At 44.9% G+C, this 15,959-nt stretch overlaps 2 protein-coding genes across 2 annotated transcripts in view; one reads left to right on the top strand and one right to left on the bottom strand.

Moving 5' to 3' along the window:
• Positions 1–511: 511 nt before the first annotated feature.
• Positions 512–5,645, bottom strand: LOC110523070 (ints3 and nabp interacting protein). Its single transcript, XM_090233586.1, has 4 exons — positions 4,901–5,645; positions 4,617–4,713; positions 4,301–4,391; positions 512–1,194 (listed from the first exon to the last, which is right to left on the bottom strand). The coding sequence occupies exons 1-4, from the start codon at positions 4,923–4,925 to the stop codon at positions 1,087–1,089; spliced, it is 321 nt and encodes a 106-aa protein (XP_090089712.1). The 5' UTR covers positions 4,926–5,645; the 3' UTR covers positions 512–1,086.
• Positions 5,646–14,990: 9,345 nt separating this feature from the next.
• Positions 14,991–15,959, top strand: part of LOC110523069 (sorting nexin-30) — a 56,873-nt gene continuing 55,904 nt past the window's right edge. The window contains exon 1 of the mRNA XM_090233574.1: positions 14,991–15,306. Within this exon, the coding sequence (XP_090089700.1) occupies positions 15,166–15,306 (141 nt within the window). The 5' untranslated portion in view covers positions 14,991–15,165. The remainder of the gene's footprint in view (positions 15,307–15,959) is intronic.

Genomic DNA, 15,959 nt, shown 5'->3' with positions numbered 1-15,959 from the left:
TATTTCACAAGCTATGTTCGTAGATTACTTTCTAAATATAATCAGTTAGTTACCTACCAAAAATTGTAATAACTAATGTGATTTTGGGATTACCCAAACGCAGTAATTTGATTACCTTGTTACTTTCGTATTATATAAAAAGGATCCATCAAACACATTTGACGTGTCATCATATTGGTCTCTTGACTAGTGGTCAAGACTCGCTCAGAACAAACTATAAAACGTGCGTTTTTTTTCCAATGCTGAATTGAATGTTGGGGAAACAGAAAGGTGTCGGTGTATTTTTTTCACAAACATCCTTTCGGAATTTAAAAATAATCCAAGAAGTAATTTAGTATATTCAAAAGTATCTGTAATCCAATTACAATATTTTTTGCTGGTAACGTAATTGATTTGTTTTGTCATCAAATTACGTAAACAGTAAACCCAACCCTGGTTCCTTCTATGTTGTAACAATATAACGTCTGGGTTTAATATAATGAGCAAATTCCCAAGTAAAAAGGTCCAAATGTTGTTGTTGACTTGATCTTTATTTGATTATTTTTCCATTTATAAAAAAATGTTAGAAAAATGACATTTGTCTTTCAAAACCACATGATGTACGGTGCACCAAAAATAGACAGAAATAACATGACCCTTAGCTTCAACAAACAATCCAAGACCTTGTTCAGAAAGTCCTTGTAACAAAGTCACTATGTCTGTTCGTGGAGAAAACACCAGAAACGAACGTCGGCCTTGTGCACTAAACGATGTGCTGTGTGTCGACGAACAGTGGCAATTCAACAGAATCCGAATGGCCGATCTGTGGTCCGCTGCCATTCGTCAACACCCAACAGGTGATCTGTGGCCCCGCTGCCATTCGTCAACACCCAACAGGTGATCTGTGGCCCCGCTGCCATTCGTCAACATGTGATCTGTGGTCCGCTGCCATTCGTCAACACCCAACAGGTGATCTGTGGCCCCGCTGCCATTCGTCAACACCCAACAGGTGATCTGTGGCCCCGCTGCCATTCGTCAACACCCAACAGGTGATCTGTAAACCACCTGCTGCTTTTAGCCGTTGGGTGTTTTCTTCTTAAGGTTCTGTTATTCTGCTGGTGGAGGTGGGTCTAGACGGGGCAGCACCGGGAGGATCAGGTTCCCGAAGGACGAGTCTTGAGTGATGAAGAATCCAGAAGAGTGAGCATGGGCATGCTACAAACAGAAGATAAAGGAAGATTAGATTGTTTTCCACAAGTTCACAGAGTAGAAAGTGACCTCTATGGTTAGATTGTGTTTGACAAAGAAGCTCTAATTTGGTGGCTTCTGGTACATTCTGGCCTTGATTCCATCTGAATACACAGACAAATGATAAAGTATTCTATCAAGTTTACCTCCCAGATTAGAACATTTGTTGTGTAAAAAATAACACTTTCTTATTTTCAATGCCGGCCTGGGAACGGTGGGTTAACTGCCTTGGTATTGTGTAAAAAATAACACATTCTTATTTTCAATGCCGGCCTAGGAACGGTGGGTTAACTGCCTTGGTCAGGGACAGAACGACAGGTTTTTACCTTGTCAGCTCAGGGATTCAATCTTGCAACATTACGGTTAACAAGTCCAACGCTCTAACCACCTGCCTCACGAGGAGACTGCCTGTTACGCGAATGCAGTAAGAAGCCAAGGTAAGTTGCTAGCTAACATTAAACTTAATCACTCATAATCACTAGATATAACCACACATGGTTGATGATATTACTAGTTTATCTAGCGTGTCCTGCGTTGCATATAATCGATGCATTGTGCATTCGTAAAAAAGGACTGTCGTTGCTCCAACGTGTACCTAACCATCAACATCAATGCCTTTCTTAAAATCAATACACAGAAGTATATATTTTTAAACCTGTATATTTAGCTAAAGGAAATCCAGGTTAGCAGGCAATATTAACCAGGTGAAATTGTGTCACTTCTCTTGCGTTCATTGCACGCAGAGTCAGTGTATATGCAACAGTTTGGGCCGCCTGGCTCATTGCGAACTAATTTGCCAGAATTTTACGTAATTATGACATAACATTGGAGGTTGTGAAATGTAACAGGAATATTTAGACTGAGGGATGCCACCCGTTAGATAAAATACAGAACGGTTCCGTATTTCACTGAAAGAATAAACGTTTTGTTTTCGAGATGATAGTTTCTGGATTCGACCATATTAATGACCAAAGGCTCGTATTTCTGTGTGTTATTATGTTATAATTAAGTCTATGATTTGATAGAGCAGTCTGACTGAGCGATGGTAGGCAGCAGCAGGCTCAGAAGCATTCATTCAAACAGCACTTTCGTGCGTTTAGCCAGCAGCTCTGCGGTTTATGACTTCAAGCCTATCAACTCCAGAGATTAGGCTGGTGTAACCGATGTGATGTGAAATGGCTAGCTAGTTAGCGGGGTGCGCGCTAATAGCGTTTCAAACGTCACTCGCTCTGAGACTTGGAGTAGGTATCCCCCTTTACAACTGACTAGATATCCCCCTTTCCAACTGACTAGATATCCCCCTTTCCAACTGACTAGATATCCCCCTTTCCAACTGACTAGATATCCCCCTTTCCAACTGACTAGGTGTCCCCCTTTCCAACTGACTAGGTGTCCCCCTTTCCAACTGACTAGGTGTCCCCCTTTCCAACTGACTAGGTGTCCCCCTTTCCAACTGACGAGGTATCCCCCTTTCCAACTGACGAGGTATCCCCCTTTCCAACTGACGAGGTATCCCCCTTTCCAACTGACGAGGTATCCCCCTTTCCCTTTCCAACTGACTAGGTGTCCCCCTTTCCCTTTCCAACTGACTAGATATCCCCCTTTCCCTTTCCAACTGACTAGATATCCCCCTTTCCCTGTACAACTGACTAGATATCCCCCTTTCCAACTGACTAGATATCCCCCTTTCCAACTGACGAGGTGTCCCCCTTTCCAACTGACGAGGTGTCCCCCTTTCCAACTGACGAGGTGTCCCCCTTTCCCTTTCCAACTGACGAGGTGTCCCCCTTTCCAACTGACTAGATATCCCCCTTTCCCTTTCCAACTGACTAGATATCCCCCTTTCCCTTTCCAACTGACGAGGTGTCCCCCTTTCCCTTTCCAACTGACGAGGTGTCCCCCTTTCCCTTTCCAACTGACTAGGTGTCCCCCTTTCCAACTGACGAGGTATCCCCCTTTCCAACTGACGAGGTATCCCCCTTTCCAACTGACGAGGTATCCCCCTTTCCAACTGATGAGGTATCCCTCTTTCCCTTTCCAACTGACTAGGTATCCCCCTTTTCAACTGACTAGTTATCCCGCTTTACAAGTGACTAGGTATCCCCCTTTCCCTTTCCAACTGACTAGGTGTCCCCCTTTCCCTTTCCAACTGACTAGATATCCCCCTTTCCCTTTCCAACTGACTAGATATCCCCCTTTCCAACTGACTAGATATCCCCCTTTCCCTTTCCAACTGACTAGATATCCCCCTTTCCAACTGACGAGGTGTCCCCCTTTCCAACTGACGAGGTGTCCCCCTTTCCCTTTCCAACTGACTAGGTATCCCCCTTTCCAACTGACTAGATATCCCCCTTTCCCTTTCCAACTGACTAGATATCCCCCTTTCCCTTTCCAACTGACTAGATATCCCACTTTCCCTTTCCAACTGACTAGATATCCCACTTTCCCTTTCCAACTGACTAGATATCCCCCTTTCCCTTTCCAACTGACGAGATGTCCCCCTTTCCCTTTCCAACTGACTAGGTATCCCCCTTTCCCTTTCCAACTGACTAGATATCCCCCTTTCCCTTTCCAACTGACGAGATGTCCCCCTTTCCCTTTCCAACTGACTAGGTATCCCCCTTTCCCTTTCCAACTGACTAGATATCCCACTTTCCTCTTTGATTACATTAAGATACAGTCACATCTTTTCATTTTTTTGTCTTGAGAATATTTGGGAACAGATTTTCTACATTAAACTCATTCTTAGCTTTATTCTTAGTAATTTTAGTCTTTTTTAAACCTAAAAATAAAAATCACTCGTGGGCCACATGTTGCCGACCCCTGCCTTTCTGTATTTATAGAGATCATGCAGAATGGCTCTGGGGCCACCTATGACCCTCCTAAAAAAAAAACTTCTGAAATGCATTCTTCCATCCTACCGTCCTCGAAGAAATCCCAGATCTGAATTGGTCGGTTTAGGTAACACCTCGCTCACACCCGTCCAATCACTTATAGATCTATGCTTACCCCCAGATGAAACAAGGAGGGAGGGGTGCATTTCTGAAATTTTAGAATGAGGTCAAGGCCTTACCTGCAGAGCTGCTTTCTGCTGGGCAGCGATGTGCTGCTGCTCCGCGTGGTCTCTGAAGTCTTTATTCAGGGCTGGTCTGGAGAGAGGGATGCTGTTGGCGAGAGGGATGGAGGGATATGGGTCAGGGGCTGCACTGGGGTCTACGTCCCAAACAACACCCTATATAAATGCAATACTTTTGACCGGGGCTCATAGGGCTCTGTTCAAAAGTAGTTCACTATAAGGGACGCAGACAAAGTTTGTCACTGACACACACACACACACACACACACACACACACACACACACACACACACACACACACACTTCCAGATACCTGGCTCCAGGGTTATTCATGGAGGAGTTCTGTATCAAGCGTCTTTTCTCCTTGTCCAATTCAGCCAAAATGGCAACACGGTTCTTGTTCTGGAATCCTGAGTAGAGAAAAAAAATACTGATTAGCAACAACATAATATTACAGAAATGCAGTATCAGCACAAATAAAGCCAACTGTAGTCCAGTGCTACTTGAAGAAGACTCGCCATCAGCAAGCAGCAGAAACCACCCTGGCTCACAGCTACCTACTAGCTATACTACCCGGCCTTCTGCTACTTGACTTACCCGCTCCAGGTGCAGGCGAGGCCATGTCAGAGGAAGTGACTGCAGCCTAAACAACACAAAAGATAGAGAGAGCGCTGGGCTAGCTAGTTAGCATTAGCACTGGGACAAATCGACCAAGGATAAGCAGATGTTCACCGCTCGTTCAAATAGCTACATAACTATTACAAAGAATAGAATGCTTGAGTTCTACGTAAAAATATATATATTTGTGTTGCTATATACAGAAACAAAGCCGCTAAAACATAACTACGTTTTACTTCTCTGGTGAACTCGTGTATCAACAAAAAAGAAAGTAACGTGACCACTTCAACTAAGGGCGCGTTCGAGCGGATCGTTTTTGTCAAGTTGGGGACTATCGATCGAATCAAGGTTTATTTGGTCGAGTACACAGATCTGCAGGCGCAGCGAAATGTTTGCTCCTTCTTCTTCGTCTTCTTCTTCTTTGTGATTGGGTTGGCGGATCGCATCCAACTTTTAAGATCCATACAACGCTACCTATTGTACTGGAGTGTGAGGCCGGTGACTGCCTACCTATATTAAATTATCTTCATTAGTCCTGTTCCTCTAAGAAAGTGAAATAGAGCCTTAGACACCACTTCCCTTGCCCTTTCCTTCCCCCACTAATCCACCCAAACCCCAACCCCCGTCCATCCTCTCTAACCCTTTCACACAATCTCTCCCATCTACGTTATACAGTTCACAAAATATAAAACACATGTTCCACCGTTTGTGCCGCTAAACACTCATCACACAGACCTGTTTCATTTCTCCCTATCATCCACAATGTGGCATTCAAACCTGTGTGCCCAAGTCTACTCCACATAACTTCCTCTCTCCTACACCCCATACTCCCCACAATGTTACTGGGGAGGCAGGTAGCCTAGTGGTTTTTTTATTTTTTTTTATTTCACCTTTATTTAACCAGGTAGGCTAGTTGAGAACAAGTTCTCATTTGCAACTGCGACCTGGCCAAGATAAGGCATAGCAGTGTGAACAGACAACACAGAGTTACACATGGAGTAAACAATTAACAAGTCAATAACACAGTAGAAAAAAGGGGAGTCTATATATACATTGTGTGCAAAAGGCATGAGAAGGTAGGCAAATAATTACAATTATGCAGATTAACACTGGAGTGATAAATGATCAGATGGTTATGTAAAGGTAGAGATAGAGATATTGGTGTGCAAAAGAGCAGAAAAATAAATAAATAAAAACAGTATGGGGATGAGGTAGGTGAAAATGGGTGGGCTATTTACCAATAGACTATGTACAGCTGCAGCGATCGGTTAGCTGCTCAGATAGCAGATGTTTGAAGTTGGTGAGGGAGATAAAAGTCTCCAACTTCAGCGATTTTTGCAATTCGTTCCAATCACAGGCAGCAGAGAACTGGAACGAAAGGCGGCCAAATGAGGTGTTGGCTTTAGGGATGATCAGTGAGATACACCTGCTGGAGCGCGTGCTACGGATGGGTGTTGCCATCGTAACCAGTGAACTGAGATAAGGCGGAGCTTTACCTAGCATGGACTTGTAGATGACCTGGAGCCAGTGGGTCTGGCGACGAATATGTAGCGAGGGCCAGCCGACTAGAGCATACAAGTCGCAATGGTGGGTGGTATAAGGTGCTTTAGTGACAAAACGGATGGCACTGTGATAAACTGCATCCAGTTTGCTGAGTAGAGTGTTGGAAGCAATTTTGTAGATGACATCGCCGAAGTCGAGGATCGGTAGGATAGTCAGTTTTACTAGGGTAAGTTTGGCGGCGTGAGTGAAGGAGGCTTTGTTGCGGAATAGAAAGCCGACTCTTGATTTGATTTTCGATTGGAGATGTTTGATATGGGTCTGGAAGGAGAGTTTAGAGTCTAGCCAGACACCTAGGTACTTATAGATGTCCACATATTCAAGGTCGGAACCATCCAGGGTGGTGATGCTGGTCAGGCGTGCGGGTGCAGGCAGCGAACGGTTGAAAAGCATGCATTTGGTTTTACTAGCGTTTAACAGCAGTTGGAGGCCACGGAAGGAGTGCTGTATGGCATTGAAGCTCGTTTGGAGGTTAGATAGCACAGTGTCCAAGGACGGGCCGGAAGTATATAGAATGGTGTCGTCTGCGTAGAGGTGGATCAGGGAATCGCCCGCAGCATGAGAAACATCATTGATATATACAGAGAAAAGAGTCGGCCCGAGAATTGAACCCTGTGGCACCCCCATAGAGACTGCCAGAGGACCGGACAGCATGCCCTCCGATTTGACACACTGAACTCTGTCTGCAAAGTAATTGGTGAACCAGGCAAGGCAGTCATCCGAAAAACCGAGGCTACTGAGTCTGCCGATAAGAATACGGTGATTGACAGAGTCGAAAGCCTTGGCAAGGTCTATGAAGACGGCTGCACAGTACTGTCTTTTATCGATGGCGGTTATGATATCGTTTAGTACCTTGAGCGTGGCTGAGGTACACCCGTGACCGGCTCGGAAACCAGATTGCACAGCGGAGAAGGTACGGCGGGATTCAAGATGGTCAGTGATCTGTTTGTTGACTTGGCTTTCGAAGACCTTAGATAGGCAGGGCAGGATGGATATTGGTCTGTAACAGTTTGGGTCCAGGGTGTCGCCCCCTTTGAAGAGGGGGATGACTGCGGCAGCTTTCCAATCCTTGGGGATCTCAGACGATATGAAAGAGAGGTTGAACAGGCTGGTAATAGGGGTTGCGACAATGGCGGCGGATAGTTTCAGGAATAGAGGGTCCAGATTGTCAAGCCCAGCTGATTTGTACGGGTCCAGGTTTTGCAGCTCTTTTAGAGCTAGGTTAGAGTGGAGGGGAGGCAGGTAGCCTAGTGGTTAGAGTGGAGGGGAGGCAGGTAGCCTAGTGGTTAGAGTGGAGAGGAGGCAGGTAGTCTAGTGGTTAGAGTGGAGGGGAGGCAGGTAGCCTAGTGGTTAGAGTTGAAATCTGGGATACACACCCCTGCCCCTGACTATATCCTTTCAACCATCTGTAAAAATCCTTAAACACCGTCTCACGTTCTCTCCCCATTCTCTCTTACCCTCAATCATATCCACATCTACACTTGGTTTCAGAAACAGCCGCGGAGGGACGTTCTCCAATGCAATTGCCGGCCCTAATCTCTCTCTCCCCTCAGTCCATATTCTACCACTTTCTGCCCAATTATCCACCCGCATGCCCTCTGCTTATCCACTCCTCGCTCCCAGCATTCCCCAGTTGCCGTGACCGCAGGGTGTCCTTCTGAACTCCTTTTCAATCTCGGGCCAGTACAATAATGCCAGTTTGTCCTTCCTCATCCTCAGTGGCAGTTCCCCACTATCGACCTGCAATGCCTCAACAGGTGTCGTCCTGAAGGCACCAACACACACTCTCAGGGCCGTTGACTGTATCCTATCGAGGCGCTGTGGTACCGTTTTGGCTGCCGATCCATATACAAAGCACCCATAATCCAAAGATGACCTGATCGATGCCTGGTACATATAAAACGGTGTTTGTGTGTCGTGTGTCTTCCACGTAAACCTCTCATTGAACCACATACCCAAAACTCAGACACGCGACCTATATCATTCTTGTGTTTCTAGCTCCAAAAGTGCAGTAATAGCAATAAAAAACAATACATAATCCAACAACTAAAAAGAAAGAAATATCAGAATGAGCCGGAATATATCTATTTGTTTTTAAATTTCACGAGTCAGTTAAGAACAAACTCTTATTTACAATGACGGCCACAGCCAGGGGGGTTAACTGCCTTGTTCAGGGGTAGAATGACAGATTTTTGACCTTGTCAGCTCAGAGATTCAAACCAGCAACCCTAAAAAAATTTGAATAAAAGAGATCAAAGTTAATTTGAGTTGCCCCCACAAATGTAATGTGAAAACGTAGATTTTTCAACCCTGGCCTAATATTCTAAGAGTTGATTTGGTTTGAGCCGGCCCTGGTTTATGGTTTGCGTAACATTTTTACCTACGTTTGAGACCAACAGGTGACCGGGGCTGCGTGAAAAACATGCCAGTATCTCTCACGTTACTAGAATGACATTCGCGTTCTACGATCTCTCTCTCTCCCTCTCTGGTCTGATAGACATCAAATCAAATCAAATGTATTTATATAGCCCTTCGTACATCAGCTGATATCTCAAAGTGCTGTACAGAAACCCAGCCTAAAACCCCAAACAGCAAGCAATGCAGGTGTAGAAGCACGGTGGCTAGGAAAAACTCCCTAGAAAGGCCAAAACCTAGGAAGAAACCTAGAGAGGAACCAGGCTATGTGGGGTGGCCAGTCCTCTTCTGGCTGTGCCGGGTGGAGATTATAACAGAACATGGTCAAGATGTTCAAATGTTCATAAATGACCAGCATGGTCGAATAATAATAAGGCAGAACAGTTGAAATTGGAGCAGCAGCACGGCCAGGTGGACTGGGGACAGCAAGGAGTCATCATGTCAGGTAGTCCTGGGGCATGGTCCTAGGGCTCAGGTCCTCCGAGAGAGAGAGAGAAAGAAAGAGAGAAGGAGAGAATTAGAGAATGTACACTTAGATTCACACAGGACACCGAATAGGACAGGAGAAGTACTCCAGATATAACAAACTGACCCTAGCCCCCCGACACATAAACTACTGCAGCATAAATACTGGAGGCTGAGATAGGAGGGGTCAGGAGACACTGTGGCCCCATCCGAGGACACCCCCGGACAGGGCCAAACAGGAAGGTTATAACCTCACCCACTTTGCCAAAGCACAGCCCCCACACCACTAGAGGGATATCTTCAACCACCAACCTACCATCCTGAGACAAGGCTGAGTATAGCCCACAAAGATCTCCGCCATGGCACAACCCAAGGGGGGGGCGCCAACCCAGACAGGATGACCACATCAGTGAATCAACCCACTCAGGTGACGCACCCCTTCCAGGGACGGCATGAGAGAGCCCCAGTAAGCCAGTGACTCAGCCCCTGTAATAGGGTTGGAGGCAGAGATTCCCAGTGGAAAGAGGGGAACCGGCCAGGCAGAGACAGCAAGGGCGGTTCGTTGCTCCAGAGCCTTGAGTTTAAGTTTGAGTTTATTTTTATTTTTACAGGGACAGGGCACATTAATCAACGTTTCAGTAAAAGTGCAGGTTTTAGCCAGCCGGCTAATTTTCAACCGCAGTCCCTGGGCAGGTTATTAAAAACAATTACAATATAGACAATAGCAGCATAGAACAAGCAAGACATAGCAACATAGGACAAGCAAGACATAGCATACAGACAGAGCAACATAGGACAAGCAAGACGTAGCATACAGACAGAGCAACATAAAACAAAAAGCAGTTCACCTTCCCACTCCTGGGCCAGACTACACTCAATCATATGACCCACTGAAGAGATGAGTCTTCAGTAAAGACTTAAAGGTTGAGACCGAGTTTGCGTCTCTGACATGGGTAGGCAGACCGTTCCATAAAAATGGAGCTCTATAGGAGAAAGCCCTGCCTCCAGCTGTTTGCTTAGAAATTCTAGGGACAATTAGGAGGCCTGTGTCTTGTGACCGTAGCAACTCTCATCTCTCCAGCGTTGCACTTCAACATTTATTTCCTTATAGAATCATAGCAGCACAAAGGGTTCTGGGGGAACTGCTGCACCCCTGATGAATTGAAATAGATTTGACAAAGTTATAGAATAGAATGTCTGTTCATAAATAAATGAAATAATTCAGAGTAGCCCACTACACCATGAGAAGGCTTATAATTTAGCCACTGAGGATCAATAGCTTCTTTTTAAAATAGCATGTGGATCGTAGCCAAATAACAAGGAATAGCCTACAGTCGGGAACGTGCGGCAAATCTGTCAGAGAAAAATAAGGCCTTTCGCAATATTTCGAATACAATCGAGGGAAAACACGGGTTGGGAAGCAAATGGCTCCTGCTGAAAACAGAACATAATGCTGTAGGTTACCAATATATTAGATCACCTTCCAAATATTGTTTTACAAGAGAGAAAGATAGACTTTGGCATCGGCCATCACCAGCAAGTGAACTGCGCATCATTGGGTGAGTCAGTGAAACTGGAAAGCATTTTTAGGACTATAATTTCCTCCTCATATTGTAGCCTACAATATGTCTCCACACACCTAGGCCTAGGCTATTGATGGATTCAAGACAAGGTCGTTTTTAATGTTCTCAGTTTGTCAGTGTCAAAGTAGTCTGCCATTTCGATCGTTTATGCGGTTTAAAAAAAAATCTCCCGGTCATGTGAAATGAAATAGAATTGCATGAAATGCGTTTTTAAAAGACACATTTTTCCCAGCCCCTAGGCTACTAAAAATGTTCTCCATGTGTACAACTTCTGTAAGTGCCTCTACTCTACTGGTCGACATAAAGCTGTCTTAACAGCAGAGCTTTCTTTTCAGCACCATGGAGTGAATCCTTACCACCACTACACCTGGCTATCAGTGGAGCCTTGTTTTCAGCACCATGGAGTGAATCCTTACCACCGCTACACCTGGCTATCAGTGGAGCCTTGTTTTCAGCACCATGGAGTGAATCCTTACCACCGCTACACCTGGCTATCAGTGGAGCCTTGTTTTCAGCACCATGGAATGACTCCTTACCACCGCTACACCTGGCTATCAGTGGAGCCTTGTTTTCAGCACCATGGAATGACTCCTTACCACCACTACACCTGGATATCAGCTGAGCTTTCTTTTCAGCACCATGGAGTGAATCCTTACCACCACTACACCTGGCTATCAGTGGAGCCTTGTCTGGCAGCCAAACAGTTCATTCACCATGGAGTGAATCCTTACCACCACTACACCTGGCTATCAATGGAGCCTCGTCTGGCAGCCAAACAGTTCATTCAGCCTCATTTACTGATTTTGTAAAAAAACAACAACATAGGGCTGACTTACTTAAACAAATGGTGTTTCTACTGACAATTGAGATGTACAAACTATGGCATAATGGGACGATGAGCTGATAAGAGGCGATCCGTCATTTAGATCTACATTAATGAGATGGACGTAGTCAATGTACAGTTGAAGTCGGAAGTTTACATACACCTTAGCCAAATACATTTAAACTCAGTTTTTCAAAATTCCTGACATTTAATCCTAGTAAATCCCTGTTTTAGGTCACTTAGGATCACCACTATTTTCAGAATGTGAAATGTCAGAATAACAGTAGAGTGGTTGATTTCAGCTTTTATTTCTTTCATCACATTCCCAGTGGGTCAGAGGTTTAAATACACTCAATTAGTATTTGGTAGCATTGCCTTTAAAATTGTTTAACTTGGGTCAAACGTTTCGGGTAGCCTTCCACAAGCTTCCCACAATAAGTTGGTTGAATTTTGGCCCATTCCTCCTGACAGAGCTGGTGTAACTGAGTCAGGTTTGTAGGCCTCCTTGCTCGCACACACTTTTTCAGTTCAGCCCATACATTTTCTATAGGATTGAGGTTAGGGCTTTGTGATGGCCACTCCAATACCTTGACTTTGTTGTCCTTAAGCCATTTTGCCACAACTTTGGAAGTCTGCTTGGGGTCATTGTCCATTTGGAAGATTTGATTCGCACCTTCCGCACCAAAGTACGTTCATCTCTAGGAGACAGAACGCGTCTCCTTCCTGAGCAGTATGACGGCTGCGTGGTCCCATGGTGTTTATACTTGCGTACTATTGTTTGTACAGATGAACGTGGTACCTTCAGGCATTTGGAAATTGCTTCCAAGGATGAACCAGACTTGTGGAGGTACACAATTATTTTTCTGAGGTCTTGTCTGATTTCTTTTGATTTTCCCATGATGTCAAGCAAAGAGGCACTGAGTTTGAAGGTAGACCTTGAAATACATCCACAGGTACACCTCCAATTGACTCAAATTATGTCAAGCTGTTTAAAGGCACAGTCAACTTAGTGTATATGAACTTCTGAACCACTGGAATTGTGATACAGTGATTTATAAGTGTAATAATCTGTAACAATTGTTGGAAACAAAGTACATGTCCTAACCGACTTGCCAAAACTATAGTTTGTTAGCAATACATTTGTGTAGTGGTTGAAAAACTAGTTTTAATGACTCCGACCTAAGTGTATTTAAACTTCTGACTTTGACTTCCCCTTTCCCATTACAACTGACTAGATATCCCCTTTCCCATTACAACTGACTAGATATCCCCTTTCCCTTTCCAACTGACTAGATATCCCCTTTCCCATTACAACTGACTAGATATCCCCTTTCCCATTACAACTGACTAGATATCCCCTTTCCCTTTCCAACTGACTAGATATCCCCTTTCCAACTGACTAGATATCCCCCTTTCCAACTGACTAGATATCCCCCTTTCCAACTGACTAGATATCCCCTTTCCCTTACCAACTGACTAGATATCCCCCTTTCCCTTTCCAACTGGCTAGATATCCCCCTTTCCTTTTACAACTGACTAGGTATCCCCCTTTCCAACTGACTAGATATCCCCCTTTCCCTTTACAACTGACTAGGTATCCCCCTTTCCCTGTACAACTGACTAGATATCCCCCTTTCCCTGTACAACTGACTAGATATCCCCCTTTCCAACTGACTAGATATCCCCCTTTCCAACTGACTAGGTATCCCCCTTTCCCTTTAGAACTGACTAGATATCCCCCTTCCCTGTACAACTGACTAGATATCCCCCTTTCCCTGTACAACTGACTAGATATCCCCCTTTCCAACTGACTAGATATCCCCCTTTCCAACTGACTAGGTATCCCCCTTTCCCTGTACAACTGACTAGGTATCCCCCCTTCCCTGTACAACTGACTCGATATCCCCCTTTCCCTTTACAACTGACTAGGTATCCCCCTTTCCAACTGACTAGGTATCCCCCTTTCCCTGTACAACTGACTAGGTATCCCCCCTTCCCTGTACAACTGACTCGATATCCCCCTTTCCCTTTACAACTGACTAGATATCCCCCTTTCCCTGTACAACTGACTAGATATCCCCCTTTCACTTTCACATAGGTTGTAATAGGACTTTTTTGGAGGGAGGGGGGGGGGGGGGGGGGCTTGGCTTCAGTGACTTTACACATGCACAGCTACTGTTTGGGTGCTGTATATGAATTACTGTGTGACAAAAGTGGTCCATATTTGAAAACAAGATTTGTCTTTCATGGCACAAGAGACAGCTGCCTGATTTGTGCCTGTCTCAGTGGACTCATCCATTGAGTAGGCCTGTCTCAGTGGACTCATCCATTGCGGAGGCCTGTCTCAGTGGACTCATCCATTGAGGAGGCCTGTCTCAGTGGACTAATCCATTGAGGAGGCCTGTCTCAGTGGACTCATCCATTGCGGAGGCCTGTCTCAGTGGACTCATCCATTGCGGAGGCCTGTCTCAGTGGACTCATCCATTGCGGAGGCCTGTCTCAGTGGACTCATCCATTGCGGAGGCCTGTCTCAGTGGACTCATCCATTGCGGAGGCCTGTCTCAGTGGACTCATCCATTGAGGAGGCCTGTCTCAGTGGACTAATCCGGAGGCCTGTCTCAGTGGACTCATCCATTGAGGAGGCCGCTGGGTTGACACGGTCAAAGAATATGGGGATTGTGGCTCAGATGCACAAGGCACGTCTCTCTCCAGAATACCTCTTTCCCTCCAAACTGCTTTCTGTTTCAGTCATGTCTTTGGTCCCGTTCACATCGGTTAACAAAAAATACTTATGATTGACAATTAGTGCCTTCCACAATGCAGGCAATGGCTTCAAGTTGAGGAGCAACTGCAGAAATGTGCAGTCAAAACCTTTGATCACATTCATTTAACCAGGCAAGTTATTGAAGAATAAATTATTATTTACAATGACGGCCTAGGAACAGTGAGTTAACTGCCTTGTTAACGACAGATTTTTACCTTTTCAGCTCGGGGATTTGATCTATCAACCTTTAGGTTACAGGCCCAATGCTCTAACCACTGGGTTACCTGTGGTGGTTGTATTGTTCATGCAGTGGACATGTAGGTGCAAGTGGGACAATTTTATCCCAATAATGCAACACACTTTGAAAGGATCTGACCAACGATTGTCACCCGAATTGACAAAAGTGATCCACTCGAACGCGCCCCCCGGCTCAAGCGTTGTATTACTTCCGGTACTGTTATTGTACTTCCGAGACTGCGCGGTGCGAGTCACCTGACGGTTGTGTGGTTGCAGCCAGCGGGTTCAGCATTTGATACACGGGATTGGAAATAATCACAAAACAAACCATAATTCCAGGCCAAGAAACTAAGACATTTTCCGGTAAATCCGTTCTCGGTTTCCCCTCGCTTGCACAATGAGTGCCTGCACCCCTAAATCGCTGGCTTCGTCGGGACAAAAGCCCATTCAGGAGATGTGCCATCCGCTCGGAGCCGAGGAGGCAGTTCTCACACCCAGTCCAGATGTCAGAAACATCACTAGCAGCATTGGAGAGAAGGTATGATAGATAGATAAATACGTTAAATACAGATTTGTTTAGATACTTTGGTCTTACACGGGTTGAGGATAATAACCGGCTAACCTGGTTACCAAATGCTTTCAGATTTATGTTTTCTGAACGCTCATCTGCTTCGCCAGACCACATATCCTTTCCAATATGACATTTTATCAGTGTATCCTGTATACGTGTAATCGATCTGGTGACAGAGCTGTTTGGAGACTGATTTCCATTGATTACTTGAAGCTACATGGATTCAGTGAATTCACCATATGGTATCAACTATAGATGCTTGTTGTGACTGTCACTAGTAAAAAAAAAAATAAGACCTAACAAAACATTGTTTAACTCTGTATAACATTTTGTAAATGAATCCATGCCAAAGGTTTTCTGATCACAGGATAAAGATGGAGTCATCAAGCTGGAGATTCCTTCTACCAGTAGTTTGTAAAGAACACAAGATAACAATATCACACGTAGCCTAATACACATGAATACCAGGTCCAGGTTTGAAAAATGTTCAATCTGTTGTTGATACAGAGCAGATGTTGTCACTTTAAAACCATGGTCTGGAAAGCAGTGGTATTTAAAACACAAACACACACACAAACAAACAGTCATAGACAGTTGAGCTCGTTTTGTGATACTGTTGG

This window comes from Oncorhynchus mykiss, chromosome 5, assembly GCF_057628025.1.
Source record: "Oncorhynchus mykiss isolate SJ-2025 chromosome 5, ASM5762802v1, whole genome shotgun sequence".
Taxonomy (NCBI): domain Eukaryota; kingdom Metazoa; phylum Chordata; class Actinopteri; order Salmoniformes; family Salmonidae; genus Oncorhynchus; species Oncorhynchus mykiss.
Note: the sequence above shows the minus strand (reverse complement) of the source record. Positions and strands in the feature narration are given on the sequence as shown.